The sequence below is a fragment of the Eucyclogobius newberryi genome, unplaced genomic scaffold (assembly GCF_026437365.1).
Source record: "Eucyclogobius newberryi isolate DKJ021-1_F unplaced genomic scaffold, fEucNew1.0.hap1 SCAF_6, whole genome shotgun sequence".
NCBI classification, from domain to species: Eukaryota; Metazoa; Chordata; class Actinopteri; order Gobiiformes; family Gobiidae; genus Eucyclogobius; species Eucyclogobius newberryi.
In genome coordinates, this window is record NW_027316278.1 from 36947357 (window position 1) to 36966954 (window position 19598).

At 48.6% G+C, this 19598-nt stretch overlaps 1 protein-coding gene across 6 annotated transcripts in view; it reads left to right on the top strand.

The window, feature by feature from the left end:
- smtnb (smoothelin b) overlaps window positions 1–19598 on the top strand; it is a 120915-nt gene that overhangs the window by 58261 nt on the left and 43056 nt on the right. For 5 of the 6 annotated variants that reach the window (XM_072434217.1, XM_072434216.1, XM_072434221.1 and 2 more), the window contains exons 6-7: window positions 856–925; window positions 16431–17392. In XM_072434217.1, coding sequence (XP_072290318.1) covers window positions 856–925; window positions 16431–17392 — 1032 coding nt within the window. The remainder of the gene's footprint in view (window positions 1–855; window positions 926–16430; window positions 17393–19598) is intronic. The other variant, XM_072434218.1, reaches the window with a different exon arrangement.

Sequence of the window (19598 nt, forward strand, 5' to 3'; positions counted from 1 at the left end):
AAGTGGTAAAACTTTCAATTAGCCAAATCAAATGTTGTGATTTTCCCATTTTATTATTATTTTTGAATCTTTTTAGTTTTCATTCATACATTACAAGAGGTTTAATATTTTTGAGTGTAGACTATATAACCTACCGCATTGTCAAAACCGTCCAGAGTTGCTAAAAGTGTGGCCGATTTGAACAACCACACCATGTTTTTGTTAATTATGATGAAATAACAGCGAGTGACAATGAAAAGTAAAGAGACTTGACTCTGCCTAAACATGTGTGGTGCAGCCGGAGGGTCCGAAGGGCTTTGACCGTGACCTCCGACCCAGATCAGCTGACCTCACTGCGGTCTCCAAATCTAGACCTGTGAGCGAGGTCTTGTACATCAAGTTCAATCAAACTTTGATGCAGTTTGTCATGTCAATGTCTGATGAAAAACATAGAAATACAGTATGAGTTCTGTTCCAAGCTTTTGTTTGACCGCGCCGCTGCCCTTGTGTCAAATAGAGGTTACACAGTGAGTGTCGATGAGCTGTAATGAAATGTTCTCCTGTAAAACGCATTTAACATGAAAGAGCTGTTAAAGTCAAATAACAAATATAAAAGTCTACAAAGCTGGTAAATGACATAAAAAAAAGTAACATCACACACAGCTACGCTCCGGGGCTACACTCATTCAGACTTTTGGATCACACATTAATTTCCTTTCTGTCCTTAAATAACATGTTTCTGAGTCCCAAGTGATGAGAAAGTGAATTGTTGTGGGGGGCAAGGTGCAGTGTCCTTTATCTCCCTTGGATGTGGAAAAGAGGTCCTCAGCAGAGCTTCTGTGGATGAAACGTGTGTTTTTGTGTTTTCTCTCCCAGGCGTCTGAGAGCACGAGAGGCCAGAGCACGGCGACGCAGCACCGACCCGACGCACACGCAACAGGTACCAGTCTGCCATCCGTGTATTACTACTACACTTCAGATTGTGTTTATGCAATAACACTGCTTCGCCAAAAATAAAATTCACCACAGAAAAAAGTAGGTAGGACCGCCTTTAGCTTTGATCACAGTAGGAGGCTCCTACGTAACTGTATACATGCGTTTGCACATCCGGGAACTTGTGCAGTGGCAACCTAGTCCGCTATTTTGAAAGGGGCACAACAGCACGTCTACTACATACGATATCCAGGATATATGAGGCCAAAATGCCAAAAACCTGCGCCTCTGTAAGGACATTGCTCTGTTGACTGACCTGTTTTTTATATATCGCGTGCCCCTTTTAAAATGGCCGCTATGGGGAAGGCCCGGCTGTATGACGTCACCGCGAACGCATGTATTCGCTTAGTTGAATCCGACAGGACGTGTATAACTTATTCATCCATGTTGCAGTGAATAGAAAACTGTGTGAATAGTTGGTGCACTGTAAGTAAGGCTAAAAACGATAGCTGCTTGCCAATACATCGTTGGCTCTTCAGGGGTCTTGCCTAGGGACACGACCACAATATCAACCCTAAACAAGCCAAAAATATTGAGTGATCAGCTGATTGGTTCTTGGTCACAATCTAAGGCATATTTGTGACGAGATTATTAAGTGAAAAGTTACATAGTGCTCCTTTAATACGTCATAAGGCGCTGGTACAGCTGGCAGCCCGGTGTAAACGCTCTCTCTTCTTTCTCACACTTATTGTGCTTTATCTCCTATATTTTGTAAATATAGTTAGTATATTTTTTCTATTTTACTGTACGATAGGGACACGCGCTGGAATAGTTTTTTAATTCAACTGTTTTTGACTTTTTCGGCTGGATTTGAGCGTTTTTCGTTGTGTTGTTGTGACGTGAGCTAGCTCCGAGCGAGCCCACCAGCGTGTATGTGAACACAAGCTGGTCCAAACCCGAACACTGCACAGTGAGGGAGCAGCTATGTAACAAGGATATTGAACTATTGGCTATTGGCATGAGGCCATATTATCTGCCCCGGGAGTTCTCACATGTGATTTTGATCGCAGTCTATGTGGCCCCGTCTGCCAATGCTGAAAATGCTTGTGAAGCACTGCTCTCCTGCACTTGTAGGCTGCAAACACAGCATCCACAGGCTCTCTTCCTCATCTCTGGTGACTTTAACCACGCTTCTCCCTCTTCTGTTCTACCAACATACACCCAGTATGTCACCTGCCCCACCAGAGAGAATAGAACATTGGACTTGTTTTTTGCCAACACCAAGGAGGCTTATTCCTCTTCCCCCCTCCCTCCCCTGGGCAGCTCGGACCACAACCGAACTGTACATCTGAGGCCTGTGTATGAACCCATCGTGCGCAGGCAGCCTGTGGTGTCCCGTGTGGTGAGGATGTGTTCTGCTGAGAGCGAGGAGGCTCTGAGGGACTGCTTCAGCACCACTGTCTGGACTGAGCTTTATGACCCACATGGGGAGGACATCAACACCATCACAGAGTGCATCACAGACTACATCAACTTCTGTTTTGAGAACATTGTTCCCTCCCGGACGGTGCAGTGTTTTCCAAACAACAAGCCATGGATTAACCGTGAACTGAAGGCTCTGCTGAAGGAGAAGAAGAGAGCCTTCAGGTCAGGGAACAAGGAGGAGCTGAGGACTGTGCAGAAGGAGCTGAGGAGGAGGATCAGGCAGGCTGAGGCCGGCTACAAGAGGAGGATGGCGGAGCAGCTGCAGCAAAAGAACATTCAGGGAGTGTGGAGGAGCCTGAAGACCATCTCGGGCTTCAAAACCCCCCCCTGCCCAGACAGAGGGGGATCTACAGTGGGTGAATGATTTAAATGTTCACTTCTTGAGGTTTGATCGGTCACCCGCGCCTCCCCCTGCACAGCTGCATGCTCCCTCTTCCACAGCTGGACAATGCCCTGCATCTATTCCTCTTCGCTTATCTGCCCCGGACCATCAGCTCCCCACTTCACCTGGACTCACCCATCCCCCCAGCACACAGTCCCCCTGGACTCACCCGTCCCCCGAGCACACAGTCCCCCCTGGACTCACCCATCCCCCCAGCACACAGTCCCCCTGGACTCACCCATCCCCCCAGCACACGGTCCCACGGCCAACCACTGACTGTCACAGCAGCACAGGTGAGGAGTGAGCTGAAGAGGATTAAAGTGAGGAAGGCAGCAGGACCTGATGGCATCAGCCCCAGGCTCCTTAAGTCCTGCGCAGATGAACTGTGTGGAGTTATGGAGCATGTCTTCAACATGAGCCTGAAGCTGAGGGTGGTACCACAGGTCTGGAAGACCTCCTGTCTGGTACCTGTGCCTAAGACACCGCGCCCCAAAGACCTCAACAGCTTCAGGCCAGTGGCGCTCACGTCCCACCTGATGAAGACACTGGAGCGGCTAGTCCTGGACCACCTCCGCTCCACCGTGAGCTCAGCCATGGACCCGCTGCAGTTTGCATATCGGAGTGGAGGACGCCGTCATCTCCCTGCTGCACCGCTCTCTCTCTCACCTGGAAAAGCCTGGCAGCTCTGTGAGGATTCTGTTCTTCGATCTTTCCAGCGCCTTCAACACCATCCAGCCGCTGCTCCTGAGGGACAAGCTGGAGACGGCTGGTGTGGAGTATGACCTGGCAGAGTGGATCCTGGACTACCTCACAGACCGACCCCAGTTTGTGAGAGCCCGGAACTGTGTGTCTGACACTCGGACCTGCAGTGTGGGGGCGCCCCAGGGCACTGTCCTCGCGCCCTTTCTCTTCACCCTTTACACTGCAGACTTCAGACATGACACGGACAGCTGTGTCCTGCAGAAGTTCTCTGACGACTCTGCCATCATCGGACTCATCACGGACGACGATGACGAGGAGTACAGGGGACTGGCGCAGGACTTTGTGGACTGGTGTCAGCGGAACCACCTCCTCATCAACGCGGGGAAGACCAAGGAGATGGTGGTGGATTTCCGCAGATGCCACCCCACTGCCCCCTCGCCAGTGAACATCCAGGGATGGGACATTGAGAGAGTGTGACTCATACAAGTACTTGGGTGTTCATCTGAACCACAAACTGGACTGGACTCATAACACAGACGCACTGTACAGGAAGAGCCAGAGTCGGCTCTACCTCCTGAGGAGACTCAGGTCTTTTGGAGTGACAGGGCCACTCCTGAAGACCTTCTACGACTCTGTGGTGGCATCAGCCCTCCTGTACGGTGTGGCCTGCTGGAGCAGCAGCATCACAGAGAGGGAGAGGAAGAGGCTGGACAGAGTCATCAAGAAGTCCAGCTCCGTCCTGGGCTGTGCTCTGGACTCGGTGCAGGAGGTGGGGGACAGGAGGGTCCTGGCTAGATTCACATCTATGCTGGACCATGAGTGTCACCCCCTGCAGGACACTCTCTCCGCTCTGGAGAGCAGCTTCAGTGAGAGACTGATCCACCCTCGATGTGTGAAGGAAAGGTTCCGTAGGTCTTTCCTTCCTGCTGCTGTCAGACTTTATAACAAAAACTGTTAGTACTGAACACTTGCAATACTGACCTAACCATGTGCAATTCTGTCATATGTGCAATTGCTGTTGGAATTCATGTGCAATTTATGTGCAATCTATGTGCTGTCGTGACACATATTCATGTGCAATTACTGTCGTGATCACATGCAATGGTATTTATGTATTTATTTATTTGTCTATGGGAGTTTTTATTTATTTATAGGAGATCTTCTACTGAAAGTGTTTTTCAGACTTCCTATAAGTGATCTATTCTTCTGTATCTACCTCTGTATCTACCTGCGTTGCACCAATGAAATTTCCCCATGTGGGACAATAAAGGAATATCTTATCTTATCTTTAACACGTCAAATGAATAAAACGCATGTCACGTTATGAACAATGAGTATTTACCGTTATCATGTGCCCCCGGTGGTGGTCAGGAGAAGTGCACGCGTAAAGCTTGTGTTCAGTGGCCTTGACGCTCTGTTTAGCCGGTCTAATTAGCCGTGCACAAGTTAAGCATTGACCCGCTCTGCTCTGGTCCGCTTTACTAACTCCCCTCTGCGCCTGTTCAAACACTCGGTCAAAGGGCCCATTCTGACGGGAGAGATCAAGTAGGCTCGGCCCCTCATCACACTTTATTAAATGTGCAGAGTTTTGGTCTTACTAATCTGGGCTGAGGGTTTGAAGTGTTTGCTGACAAAGAGCGTTGAATAGGGCCTTCAGAGCGGACTGAATATGCAGCATTCACCTGTGTCGTTACAGTGACGTTTGTGCAAGAAACAGGCTGTAAAAAACAAGCACAAGAGAAGCTTTGGAACACACATAGAACTGTTCCGAGTTTGAAGTCTGATTATAATGTCATTTCCTGGTCAAAATCTTACCTGGAGTCGTATTATTTGTTCATTTCATTCACACGTTTGAGATTGTGAGCTTCATTTTTATCATACATTCAACATTTAAAAAACTTTGTATAACATAAAATGATTTTATAATTCAAATTGCCTTTGTAGTTACAAAAACGATTATGATGAGATGAAGGAAGGTTTTTTTACCTGTATTTTGTCAGAGCATTGATCTGTTGGCGAGATGCTGCTGTTAGGGCTGTAATAATTCACTTATTTCATTAATTTGTGTTGATTTTCTTATTCTTATGATTTGCTACACTGATCAGCACTCTAGTTTTCCTAGTTTTGGTTACCCCAAGTTGCTATCAGTTGTTTTGCCGAGTGGCTAATGTGTAGCGCCTATTGACAACTTTAAACTTGTCATATTAACGTGGAAAAATATTGGTACCACTTTATATTAACTTTTACAATATTATATTAATTATTATATTATTTAATTAACTTATATAATTTATTTAGCCTTAATAAAGCACAAAAGACGATTTGATTCATAGAAATAAAATTAAACTTTATTACGAATGAATCGGGCTTAGTAATTACTTTAGGTGTTATGGTTAATGTATTAAAGAGTTACAAAGTCTGAATCATTCTTAATTAACTAATTGTTCATTATTAAGTAAGTTTTTATTCAAAACAAGTGTAGTGATTATAAAGTGGTCCAAAATATTGTACTAACTATGTAACTGTTCAAATAAAGCAAACAATTGTGGCTAAATATTGGTGATGCACTGATGTAACATTGAATAAAGCTAAAAATATATAAACTTGTATGAAGACTGAGGGCCCCTGTTTGTCTTACCGTGGCCCCCGGAAACACCACCACGGCCACACCTTTTGACTAAATCCAGCTGATCCCAGAACAGCTCCACGCCGCCTTGTTGTGGCCGCTCTGCTTCCCCGCAACGTGCCATTTCCATGGGGTTAGCGCGAGGTCAGGAGCAGGGACCACCACAGAACGCCCCACAGCCGCGGCGTCGGGGTGGGCAGAGCCAAGAGCTTCTACTGGACCTGCTAAACAAAGAGCAGGGCGTGATGTGCTATCCAAAATAACCCACGAACCGCAAATGCACCAGCGCTCAAAACGACTCATATTTACACTGAAAGGCCCAGTGTCCGGCCAAAGCATTCTTTGGCAAACTGTAACTGAAAAAGCAGTTATTTAGGTCTGGAATGTTGACAGTCTGGTCTGTTAGCAGAGCGCTGTGGTCCGTGGACTTATTTGAGAACATTAGTGTAAACATGTTTAGCACAAATTATGCAAAATGTACTCTCTTTGAGCTTTTAATCATGTTATAATAAGTTTTTTCCTTGAGGAGGGCAGGGCCAAGGCAGGGCAATGAGTGGGACCAGGGGGAAATAGGGAAAGAGACTGAGGGGATTTTGTACGACTTTGTTTTCCCTGGAGTTTGACATCAAAGGTCAAAATCCGGACATCTCGTGTGTCTATGAATCATCGCCAGACTCATTTTGAACATTTAGTCGAGAAATTTGAATATAGAGTACCTTGTTTTTATTTAGAAATGCTACAAAAAGAGCTCGATGAAAATGATATAAAGGATCTTGTGTGATTACTTTGACAGACATTTCACATCTGTCTTAATCCTCAAATACATTTCTGTTGGATTGACATAATATCGTCTCCTAAACAATATTCAGGTATACTTTTTTGTTTTGTTGCCTTAATTACAACTGCGCGCTTACGTTGACATGTCAGAGTATGTTGCTAAGTAGCTAGCTTTAGTTTTTTCCCCATGATAATTCCCTCTGATTCCAGTAGATGGTGTGCTAATGCCAAATCTCAGTATGAGGAGTGAAAGTGATGCAAAGTAATGTGTTGTTAAATAGACATTATTTTAAGTTCTTAAACACGAGCAGCCAAAGTGAAAGTGTACAATTTAAGCTAAAGGAGGTATTTTAAAGTTGCATTATTACATTTTAATAATAATAATAATAATAACTTTTATTTATATAGCGCTTTTCAGTGACCCAAAGACGCTGAACATAAATAAAAAAGGGGGGGGTATTTACAGACAGGGGGGACAACACGTACAATACACATTAATATACAGATAAAATGAACAAGACAGAAGAAGTAGAGAGAAAAAGATGGGGATGTAACAGGGGGTAGAAGAGTAGGCAATGGGGTAGAGGAGGGTAGGGGAGGTCATAGGCTTGGGTGAAGAGGTATGTTTTTAGGCGGGATTTGAATGTTGTGAGTGAGGGAGAGTGGCGGACAGGTTGGGGGAGGGAGTTCCAGAGTCGGGGTGCTGTTCGGGAGAATGCTCTGTCGCCAAAACTTTTGAGTCGGGATGTTGGTGCAGTCAGGGTGAGAGAGGAGGAGGATCGGAGAGCTCGGGAGGGGCGGTGGGGGATGAGGAGGTCAGACAGGTAGGGGGGGCAAGGTGGTGAAGAACTTTGAAGGTGAGGAGGAGTATTTTAAAGTTTATGCGCTGCTTGATGGGGAGCCAATGGAGAGAGCGGAGAACGGGAGTGATGTGTTCACGGGACCGGGTGTGGGTGAGGAGGCGGGCAGCGGAGTTTTGGACCATTTGGAGTCTGTGGAGGGAATGGGAGGAGATGCCAGTGAGGAGGGAGTTGCAGTAGTCGAGGCGGGAGGAGATGAAGGCATGGATGAGGGATTCAGCAGCGGGGACGGTGAGGCAGTGTCGGATTTTGGCGATGCGGCGGAGGTGGAAGTATGAGGTCTTGACGATGTGGCTGACATGGGGAGTGAAGGAGAGGGTGGGGTCCATGATGACACCGAGATTGCGTACCAGGGTAGAGGGGGTGATGGTCGAGGTGTCGATGCTGAGTGAAAAGGGACCAGTTTTATTGAGAGTGGATTTGGTGCCAATGAGGAGGAGCTCTGTTTTGTCACTGTTCAGTTTGAGGAAGTTGAGAGTGAGCCATGATTTTATTGTAGAGATGCAGGTTTCGATGTGGCTGAGGGGAGGGTTTGGATGTGGGTGAGGGGAGGGTTTTGGGTGGATTTGGTGGTGAGGTATATCTGGGTGTCGTCAGCGTAGCAGTGAAAGTCCAGGTTGAGATGGCGGAGGATGTGACCAAGGGGGAAGATGTAGCAGATGAAGAGGAGGGGGCCGAGGACTGAGCCCTGGGGGACCCCCTGCGTTACTGGGGAGAGGGTGGATGAGTGATCGGAGAGGGAAATGAACTCTTGCCTGTTGGTGAGGTAGGATGTGAGCCAGTCAAGTGCAGAGCCCTCAACACCCAGTTGGCGCAGCCTTTGTAGGAGGATGGAATGGTTTATAGTGTCAAAGGCTGCGCTGAGGTCTAGTAGTAACAGGATGTTGAGGGCCCCGGAGTCTGCAGAGGTGAGGAGATCGTTGAGTAGATTTTCTGGTTGAGTGTCCACCACCTGCTCGTTTCTCTGCAGCTTTGTCTGGAATGTTCCAAATATAGCAGTAAACTTGCTTATTGCTATAGAGTCGGTGTAATCCCTCATTCGTCCAGGCGTGTTCCATAGTAGAAAAAGCTTCAGTTGTAGTCATCTGGACTCAGTTTGAAAAAGTAGACGTTTCGACTCTCATCCAAGAGTCATTGTCAATAACAGAATTTAGGTCGAGAACTCCGATATTAATACTGTTCTGTGGTAAGACCCGCCCATTGGGAGGAGCCTTCCTGAAGTAGAAAGAGTTGTTGGTTTCAACAGAAACTCCCCCCTTGTATCTACCGAGCTAGCCTATTCAGAATCTTAATGGGCTGTTAAAACCTCTTTGTCTTAGTGAGACCCTGGCTCAACCACCCTGAGTACCTGATTAGCATTTGAATGCCCTGGTCCTTTACCTTTCCAGGGGTTCAGTAACCCATTATAGATAACAGGAAGATTAAACCTAAGCCCTCCATTTCTGTTTAAAGAAGGTCTTTCTTTTTTAACAAAAATAGCTTCCTTGACTCCTCTTTCAAACCATCTTTTCTCCCTGCTTAAAACCTTCACCTCACCGTCTTCAAACGAGTGATTAGAGGCTTCAAGGTGGAGATGCACGGCACTCTGTGGACCTGAACTAGTATTTCTTCTGTGCTGATAAAGCCTCTTGTGTAGAGGCTGTTTCGTCTCACCTATGTAACGTTCTTTACAGCTTTCTTCACTGCATTGGATCGAATAAACTACATTGCTCTGTTTTTGAGTCGGCAATTTGTCCTTTGGGTGAACCAGTTTTTGTCTTAAAGTGTTGCCTGGTTTAAAATAAACAGGGACTTCGTGTTGTCTAAAAATTCTCTGCAGTTTTTCCGACAGGCCAGACACATAAGGGATAGAGACACCCTTCCTTCTCTGTTCAGTTTCCCTTTTGTCCTGCTTCTTGGTTCTCTTCACTCTGTTGAGAGCCCAAGCGGGGTAACCACAGGCTGAGAGGGCATTACGGACATGTTTTTCCTCTTTCTTCTTGCCCTCTGAGCTGGTGGGCACACCTTGAGCTCTGTGTTGTAAGGTTCTGATCACCCCCAGCTTGTGCTGTAGTGGGTGGTTGGAACCAAAGAGCAGATACTGGTCCGTGTGTGTAGGTTTCCTATATACTTCTATTTGGAGTTTCCCGTCCTCTCCTCTGATCGTGGAACAATCAAGAAAGGCCAAGCGATTCTCCTTAGCGTCTTCTCTTGTAAACCTGATATGTGGGTCCACAGCATTGATGTGATCAGAGAAGGTTTCCAGCTCTTGTTTCTTGATTGTTACAAAAGTATCATCGACATAGCGGAGCCACAGTTTTGGGGCTATGCCTGAGAATGAGGACAGTGCCTTCTTCTCAAAGTGCTCCATGTACAGGTTGGCCACTATGGGAGAGACGGGCGAGCCCATGGCACAGCCATGAATCTGTCTGTAAAATTGTCCCCGGAATTGAAAGTAAGTGGTGTTCAGACAGATGTCCAACAGTCTTAAAGTGTTGCCTGGTTTAAAATAAACAGGGACTTCGTGTTGTCTAAAAATTCTCTGCAGTTTTTCCGACAGGCCAGACACATAAGGGATAGAGACACCCTTCCTTCTCTGTTCAGACGAGCCATCTTGACATGGAAATGTGTGGTCCGGTGCCCAAAACATTAGTTCTAAAGTTGGTTCTAAAGTGTAAGATACCAAATGTTTGGCTACAGCTGGTCCTCTGGTCTCAGTCTCATTTGCATCAGAAGGAGCTATACAAAAGATCTGCGACATCACAAACACTTTGCATGTGTGTGTTTACATAAGATCTAAGTGAAGGTGCCTTGATCCTTAAGCATGTGTGTACTTTCTACCACCACACATTGACAAGTATAATGCGCAGGTAAAGGCATCGTTTTTTTTTTTTTTATCTTGACACTACTAGATTGCAGTTCATTTTAGAGTTGATTCTGAAATGGTATTTATTGTTGGATTTTAAAGCGCTGCATGGACTGGCCCTCGCTTACATCTTGAAACTCAGTGTTCCCTACACTCCTGCACGCTCACTGAGGTCTGAGGCTCCAACTGGTTTAGTCCTGGTTTAGTCCTGGTTTAGTCCTGGTTTAGTCCTGGTTTAGTCCTGGTTTAGTCCTGGTTTAGTCCTGGTTTAGTCCTGGTTCAATTCCATGAATGCCTCCTGGAGAAATGCACAATGAAGTTTAGTCATGGGGCAGAAAGTCAACAACAAACACTTGTATCCACATCACTACAACACATTTGATCAGGGACATCGTGAGTGCGCATTTTGACCTTGACCTGACCCCTGACCCTCGAGGAGAGCTGATAGAATACCCAACAAAAGAGAACGAGTGAGCGGCGCCGCTTCTCCTCCGCTGCACCGGCGTTTCCGTGTCCGATCACCGGCTCCACCACGAGCGGCACGCACCGCCACGAGCCGCACGCACCACGAGCGAGCGGCGCCACTTCTCCTCCGCTGCACCGGCGTTTCCACGCCCGAACACCGGCTCCGCGCTCCCGCACCCGCCGCCCCGGAGGTCTGTACCTGGGCGAAGGTGTGGCCCCAGCCCGCCACAGGAGCAGACACGGAGAGCGGGGCACCGGCTCCACCCGGAGAAAAGCAGCCCCATACAACCAAGGTACAGCCCCGTTTCTCTGCTTTCCCCGCTCCACAGACGGGGGCGATCTGGTCACAAAACTGGACTCAAATGCGTCTTGATTGGGCTAGAGCAACGCCGGCGTCTGGTATGTGGACTGCCGCTTCTGTCCCAACGTCGTTTCCATTGTTTTGTTTTGTTCCCGCGTCTCTGTGTTGTCTTCTGTCTACATCCCTGTTCCTTAACTTCATCGGACATTACTGCACCGTCCATCGCTCATCTCCTCCCTCACTCCTGGACTATCTACTGCCCTAGCCGCCAGCTAACAGCTGGCTTAACACCTGCGGAGGTCCGTCATGGTATCGCGGGGCCTCCCTGCCGTTCAGACAAGGTCTGGGGCAACCAACGCCACTCACTCCACCAGCTTCAACACCCGGTCCACTGCTGCTTTTTCACAACTCTCTGCCCACCAGCTTCTAGTTAACCAGCCTCTAGCCACCGCCAACATTCTAACTGGATTACTCTCATCTGCTGCTACGTTCCATCTCCTCCTCGGACTATCACTCCCACGCCTCCAGGCCACCGCTCCACCAACTTCTCGCCTACTCACCTACACCGCTGCTGACCTTCACCTCCTCAACCATAACCACCGTCTCCCAGCTGCTGCTGCCTCTGCAGCTAGCTCAGCTGGGATCCTTCGCCGGCCCCGCTACATCCACAGGGGCTCTGGTCTCTCCCATAACCAACACTCCAACGACGGCTCACCTATCCCCTCACTCTGGACTAGTTTTCGCCCCCCTGTCACCCCCACCTGCCGCACTGCCAACCTCAGCTACCTCCGCCCCCCCACCCCTGCGCCCCCATCCATCTCCGCGCCCCCATCCATCTCCCTTGCACTGCTGAACTGCCGCTCCCTCGCCAACAAATCACCTGTTATATCTGAACTGCTACTGGACAATAACATTGATCTGCTTCTCCTCTGTGAAACATGGCAACAGCCCCTGGACTTCTATGCTCTCAACCAAGCCACTCCCTCCAACTACACTTACACTGCCAAACCCCGCCTCTCCGGGCGTGGGGGAGGTCTTGCTGTTATTCATAAAAAATCTACATCCATCACTGAACTGAACCTCAACCTTCCATCCATCTCATCATTTGAATACCTCGCCTTCTCCCTCCCCAACTCTATCACCGCTATCCTGATCTATCGTCCCCCAAAGCCCCACCCCTCTTTCCTCACTGAATTGTCTGAACTCCTCACCATCGCATCCTCTCTCTCTGCCCGCCTCCTACTCACTGGTGACTTCAACATCCACATTGACTGCCCCAACGCCCCACTGACATCCGACTTCCTCTCTCTCCTGGACTGCTTCCATCTCACCCAACATATTGACTTCCCCACCCATACCAAAGGCCACACTCTGGACTTAGTCTGTTCCTCTCTCCTACCCATATCTAAGCCCCACCCCCTCCCCTTCCCACTCTCTGATCATCTCTGCATCCTTTTCTCTGCCCCCCTACCCTCGCCCCACAACCCCAAAAAACGCACCATCACCTACCGCAATATCAAGTCAGTCAACCCCCTCACGCTCTCCCAGCTCATATCCTCTGCTTTCCCCCCTGACTCCCCCCCCTCTTCCCCCGACGACTATGCTGTCATGCTCAACACCACCCTCTCCGACTCCCTTGACTCCCTAGCCCCCTGGAAAACCTCCTCCGTCTCATACATCAACCCCGCCCCCTGGTACACCCCTGAACTCCGCACCATGAAGCAGACTGGCCGCCAACTCGAACGACTCCTCAAAAGAACCCGCCTCACCGTCCACGCCGAAGCTTTCAAATTACACATCTCCTCCTACCGTGACGCTCTCCAAGCCGCCAAATCTGCCCACCTCTCCACCCTCATCAACAGCTCCCACCGGAGCCCTCGCACCCTGTTCTCCACCGTCAACAAGCTGCTCCAGCCACCGGACATCACTCCACCCTCCTCCCCTGACCTCTGCAACTCTTTCCTCCTTGCCTTCAATGACAAAATTTCCAAAATCAACAGCTCCATGACTGCCGTCTCCATTAACTCCATCACCACCCCCACCCCTGCCCCCCCTCCTCTCCCTGACCACCCACCCTTCCCTGCCCTCATCACCTTCTCCTCTGTTAACTCCTCTCATATCATAGACCTCATCACCGCTTCCAAAACCACCACCTGCTCTCTCGACCCCCTCCCAACGAATCTAACCAAGGCCTGCCTCCCTGCTCTCATCCCCCATCTCACCACCCTCTTCAACCAGTCTTTATCCCTCGGCCATGTTCCTTCCATCTACAAACTGGCCTCCATCACCCCCATCCTCAAAAAACCCACCCTAGACTCCGCCAACCTCTCCAACTACCGCCCCATCTCCAACCTGCCGTTCCTCTCAAAAACGCTGGAACGCATCGTCGCCGCCCAACTTCACACCCACCTCCAGTCAAACAACCTCTATGAACCCCTCCAATCTGGCTTCCGCCCACTTCACAGCACTGAAACAGCCCTGGTCAAAGTACTCAACGATCTCCTCACCTCTGCAGACTCCGGGGCCCTCAACATCCTGTTACTACTAGACCTCAGCGCAGCCTTTGACACTATAAACCATTCCATCCTCCTACAAAGGCTGCGCCAACTGGGTGTTGAGGGCTCTGCACTTGACTGGCTCACATCCTACCTCACCAACAGGCAAGAGTTCATTTCCCTCTCCGGTCACTCATCCACCCTCTCCCCAGTAACGCAGGGGGTCCCCCAGGGCTCAGTCCTCGGCCCCCTCCTCTTCATCTGCTACATCTTCCCCCTTGGTCACATCCTCCGCCAACTCAACTTGGACTTTCACTGCTACGCTGACGACACCCAGATATACCTCACCACCAAATCCACCCAAAACCCTCCCCTCAGCCACATCGAAACCTGCATCTCTACAATAAAATCATGGCTCACTCTCAACTTCCTCAAACTGAACAGTGACAAAACAGAGCTCCTCCTCATTGGCACCAAATCCACTCTCAATAAAACTGGTCCCTTTTCACTCAGCATCGACACCTCGACCATCACCCCCTCTACCCTGGTACGCAATCTCGGTGTCATCATGGACCCCACCCTCTCCTTCACTCCCCATGTCAGCCACATCGTCAAGACCTCATATTTCCACCTCCGCCGCATCGCCAAAATCCGACACTGCCTCACCCTCCCCGCTGCTGAATCCCTCATCCATGCCTTCATCTCCTCCCGCCTTGACTTCTGCAACTCCCTCCTCACTGGCATCTCCTCCCATTCCCTCCACAGACTCCAAATGGTCCAAAACTCCGCTGCCCGCCTCCTCACCCACACCCGGTCCCGTGATCACATCACTCCCGTTCTCCGCTCTCTCCACTGGCTCCCCATCAAGCAGCGCATAAACTTTAAAATACTCCTCCTCACCTTCAAAGCTCTTCACGACCTTGCCCCCCCCTACCTGTCTGACCTCCTCATCCCCCACCGCCCCTCCCGAGCTCTCCGATCCTCCTCCTCTCTCACCCTGACTGCACCAACATCCCGACTCAAAAGTTTTGGCGACAGAGCATTCTCCCGAACAGCACCCCGACTCTGGAACTCCCTCCCCCAACCTGTCCGCCACTCTCCCTCACTCACAACATTCAAATCCCGCCTAAAAACATACCTCTTCACCCAAGCCTATGACCTCCCCTACCCCTAGCCTCCTCTACCCCATTGCCTACACTTCTACCCCCTGTTACATCCCCATCTTTTTCTCTCTACTTCTTCTGTCTTGTTCATTTTATCTGTATATTAATGTGTTCTGTACGTGTTGTCCCCCCTGTCTGTAAATACCCCCCCCCCTTTTTTATTATGTTCAGCGTCTTTGGGTCACTGAAAAGCGCTATATAAATAAAAGTTATTATTATTATTATTATTAACTATCAAAAACATCATAATAAAGATAAAGATAGATAATGTTTTCCGCTCCAGTGCCATTTTAGTCAATTAGCCAATGTACAAGCATTTATACAGAACAGCAGGCCGTAAAAATGAATTATGAGTCTAGTCTTTTCTGAATAATTTGTTGTTTTTACATGAACCCCTGTGAGGTTATGAGTGCAGTTTGGGTCAGATGCACGGTTAGAGCAGTTCTTACTAAAATATCTTCCCCTTTAAAGTTTCTTACTGTTGGAAAAACTAAATTTGGAACAATGCGTTTTCCAGAAACGAGATGAGACACTTTGAATAGAGTCTCGGCTTCTGGGCTGGAGACTTGTGATTTGAATTGTAAATGACGGAAGCCTGGGCAGGACATTTGGCTGCACAGTCTGTCAGTGTCATAAACTATAGTCACTGTTTCCGTTTCTGTTTTAGAGCATTCCAATAATGATCATTAGATATTATAGATTACTATTAGATATGATGTCACGCCAACAGAAATGTGAACGGATAAATGTGACAGGACTGTAAAATGACCAGTTAAAGTGCAGAAATATCACTTTATAACTTTATTTCAGTCAGTCACAGGGTCATTGGTCAGTAAAATGGAGTTTCTTCACTGTCTGTGCTTCTGCTCTCCTCTTTTTATTCTATTTTTGTTTATTTGAGCAGGAATTGTGCAAATAAATCAGCATTTGCTAAATGGATTTGTCAGAGATAAACAACATTAATTTGAACACTAAAAGCAAAAAATCCATCTCCCTCGTCTGGATCTGGACCATGGCAGCCAAGAGGAAATGCAAACTTCCACTTCAATCTCCTGTCGATCCTTTATTTGGAGTAGCCAAGGGCCTCGGCAGGGCTCCAGGGGCCTCACCAGGGCTTAATTTATTGTCATTCCTCCACACCTCACCACTCACTGCACAATAATCACTGCTGCATCTTTAGCATTTACTTTGATTTACTATCACAATTGAAAAGTTATAAAAGCTCCGGTTGCCTGTGCAGATTCATCACTGTAAAGGATGGGGGCCCACAGTGATGGCCCCGCACTGGCTCTGGAAGTCAGATTATTGTTCATTTTCACTTCCCTTCACTTCTAGAAATGAAATGTTTGCTTAAATGGTACTTTACCCCTGAACCAGCAGCTCACAGGTCTAACCCTCAACTCCTCCTGTGTCTCAGGCTCCAGCATGGTGTTGGTGTTTGACCCCCTGCTGAAGGATGAGGGGCCCCAGCCTCTACTCATCCAGACCCCCAGAGAGGCCCTCCACCCAGGGCCAGACCCGCTCCCATCGCTGCGCCAGAGATTGGACTCCGCCTCCTCTGACCGTAGTTCCACCTCCTCTGACCGCAGCTCCACCTCCTCCGACCGTGGCCCCACCTCCTCTGACCACGGTTCCGTTCACTCCTGCTCCAATGGGGACTCTGTGGGCTCTGGGTTCAGGACTAGACTGGGTTCAGGGGCCTCTGACCGGAGCCAAGGGCCACTCCAGCGCAGCCGGCTAGACTCAGGGGACTCAGACAAGAACCAAGGGCCACTCCAGTGCAGCCACCTAGATTCAGGGGCCTCAGACAAAAGCCAGGGGCCACTCCAGCGCAGCCGCCTAGATTCAGGAGCCTCAGACAAAAGCCAGGGGCCAGTCCAGCGTAGCCGCCTAAATTCAGGGGCCTCAGACAAAAGCCAGGGGCCAGTCCAGCGCAGTCGCTTCGATTCAGGGGCCTCAGACAAAAGCCAGGGGGCAATCCAGGGCAGCCATTTAGATTCAGGGGCCTCAGACAAGAGCCAGAGGCCGCTCCAATGCAGCCGTTTGGATTCAGGGGCCTCGGAGCACAGCAATGGCTCCCTCCCCAGCACAAAAAACGGGCTGGACTCTAATGACCTGTTGAACTCTGGACATCGCCCCAGACTGGGCTCTGGGGCCTCGGAGCACAGTAACAGTGTATGCTCAGATGACAAGGGGCCCGCTGAGCCCGCGCCTGTGACCAACGGCTCTGCACTCTGCATAGACTCACTGGAGGGAGAGGGCAGGGCCCCCACTCTGAAGGAGCAGGAGCAGCCAGACGGGGCCGGGTTCTCCAGACATGGGCCAAAACACGGATTGAACGGCAGTCTGAGGGGCCGCACAGACTTCCTCAACCAGAAGGTAAGGCTCTCAGAGCAGGCTGAAGGGCGCTTTGCAAATACAGTGGCTCCCTCTGCTGGACCAAGGAGACACAACAATGTTACAATTAAAGCGCTGGTGCTTGTCAATTTCCTTCAATCAAAACCCTTATTAAGGTTAAAAAAAGACATGAATCATCTCAAGGGGCTGTCCTTAAATAAAGATAAGATAATATTTAGTTGCCCTAGAATAAGGGAAATTCCAGCAAAGTTCAAGAACAGGAGAATTGAAATAAACAATCAAAAATCAAGATACTTATGGGAGGGAAATCCAAACCTACCCCTTTGTGTAAAATTAATCTTACCTTCAGATTAATAACCAGCATTTTTGTAAAGCTGGGTCCAGACCTGGTCACACCAGGAGAAGAGCCTGCCAGACAAAGTCAAGTAACTACTGTCTAAAAAACACTTGCAATCTAAAAATGATGAGAACTAATGAGAAACAATGGCATGAGTCAGTTATGATCTCTGCAAGGAGCAGAGAACACGGCCTGTGTCTGTCAGGACATTTTTCTGAATTATGAATATTCACCCCAATAACACTGGTCTACATATTATGCAGAATTAAACTGCCATTGATCATTCCTCTGTTTGTTTCAAGACCATTACTATAAAAGAAAATGTGTTCCCTAAAATTAATCATATATTTTTAGAACATAGAACATGAGCATTTTTTCTTCTACTTTAAATAGTTTTACATGCTAATAACGAGGTTTAAAACAACGCGCTTGGGGCCCCTAACTTTTTTAGATAGGGGGCCCCCCTGGCCCCTAACTTTGAAAATCTATTTCTCAGCCTGTAGGCCCTGTTCACCATTGGCCTTGTTCACGATAGGCCCCGTTCGCGATAGGCCCTGTTTGTGATAGGCCCTGTTTGTGATAGGCCCTGTTTGTGATAGGCCCTGTTTGTGATAGGCCCTGTTCGCAATTGGCCCTGTTCGTGATAGGCCCTGTTCGTGATAGGCCCTGTTCGTCATAGGCCCTGTTCGCGATTGGCCCTGTTCGCGATTGGTTCTGTTCACGATTGGTTATGTTCGCGATAGGCCCTAATTGCGATAATCAGAAACTTGCATTGATGCTCTAAACCAGGGCTAGTCAACTCTATTTTTCCTGAGGGCTGTGTCCTCTGGCTTATATAGATATACCACTTCAACGTGCCACCTTTTTGACACAGTTGGAGTCACTTAAAATCTCCCCAATACTAGATCTGTTAATGAGAATATAACAACAACAACCGCTATATTTGATTTGTGTGAAAAATAAACTCGTAAGCATTAACCAATGAGGAGCCATACCTTTAAAACTGTTGTGGTCTTCTCTCCTCAACTTTTGCTTCATGTTTGGTCCGTGGTGGTTGATCCTGGCGTCCCTGTCCTTCTGTAAAGTCTTCCCCTGTCATGGGTCTCTCTGTGACTGCGTTGTCTCGTTGTTTCCTCTCTAATGTGTTTGGACAGCGTAGCCTGGACTTCTTTTGTCATCCCAGCGTTAAGTCTTGTGAGTGTAGCGTAAACACCGGGGGCCCCTCGTGTCTCCGATCTCTAAAAAAAGACCAGATCCTCCTCCTTATAACTCCAAACACTGCAATTGCATAATGAAAACATGTCCCATGTCTCTGATAAAAGTAAACACTGGGACTGTTACTGTAGATGAGGAGACCTTTTAAAAAGCTTGTTCAGACATGGTGTAGTCCTGGTGTAGTCCTGGTGTAGTCCTGGTGTAGTCCTAGTTTAGTCCTGGTTTAGACCTGGTTTAGACCTTGTGTAGTTCTTGTGTAGTCCTTGTGTAGTCCTGGTTTAGTCCTGGTGTAGACCTGGTGTAGACCTGGTTTAGTCCTGGTTTAGGCCGGGTGTAGACCTGGTGTAGACCTGGTCTAGTCCTGGTTTAGACCTGGTCTAGGCCGGGTTTAGTCCTGGTGTAGACCTGGTGTAGACCTGGTGTAGACCTGGTGTAGTCCTGGTTTAGTCCTGGTTTAGTCCTGGTTTAGACCTGGTGTAGTCCTGGTGTAGACCTGGTGTAGTCCTGGTGTAGACCTGGTGTAGTCCTGGTGTAGTCCTGGTTTAGACCTGGTGTAGTCCTGGTTTAGACCTGGTGTGGATCTGGTGTAGTCCTGGTGTAGTCCTGGTGTAGACCTGGTGTAGTCCTGGTTTAGACCTGGTGTAGTCCTGGTTTAGACCTGGTGTGGATCTGGTG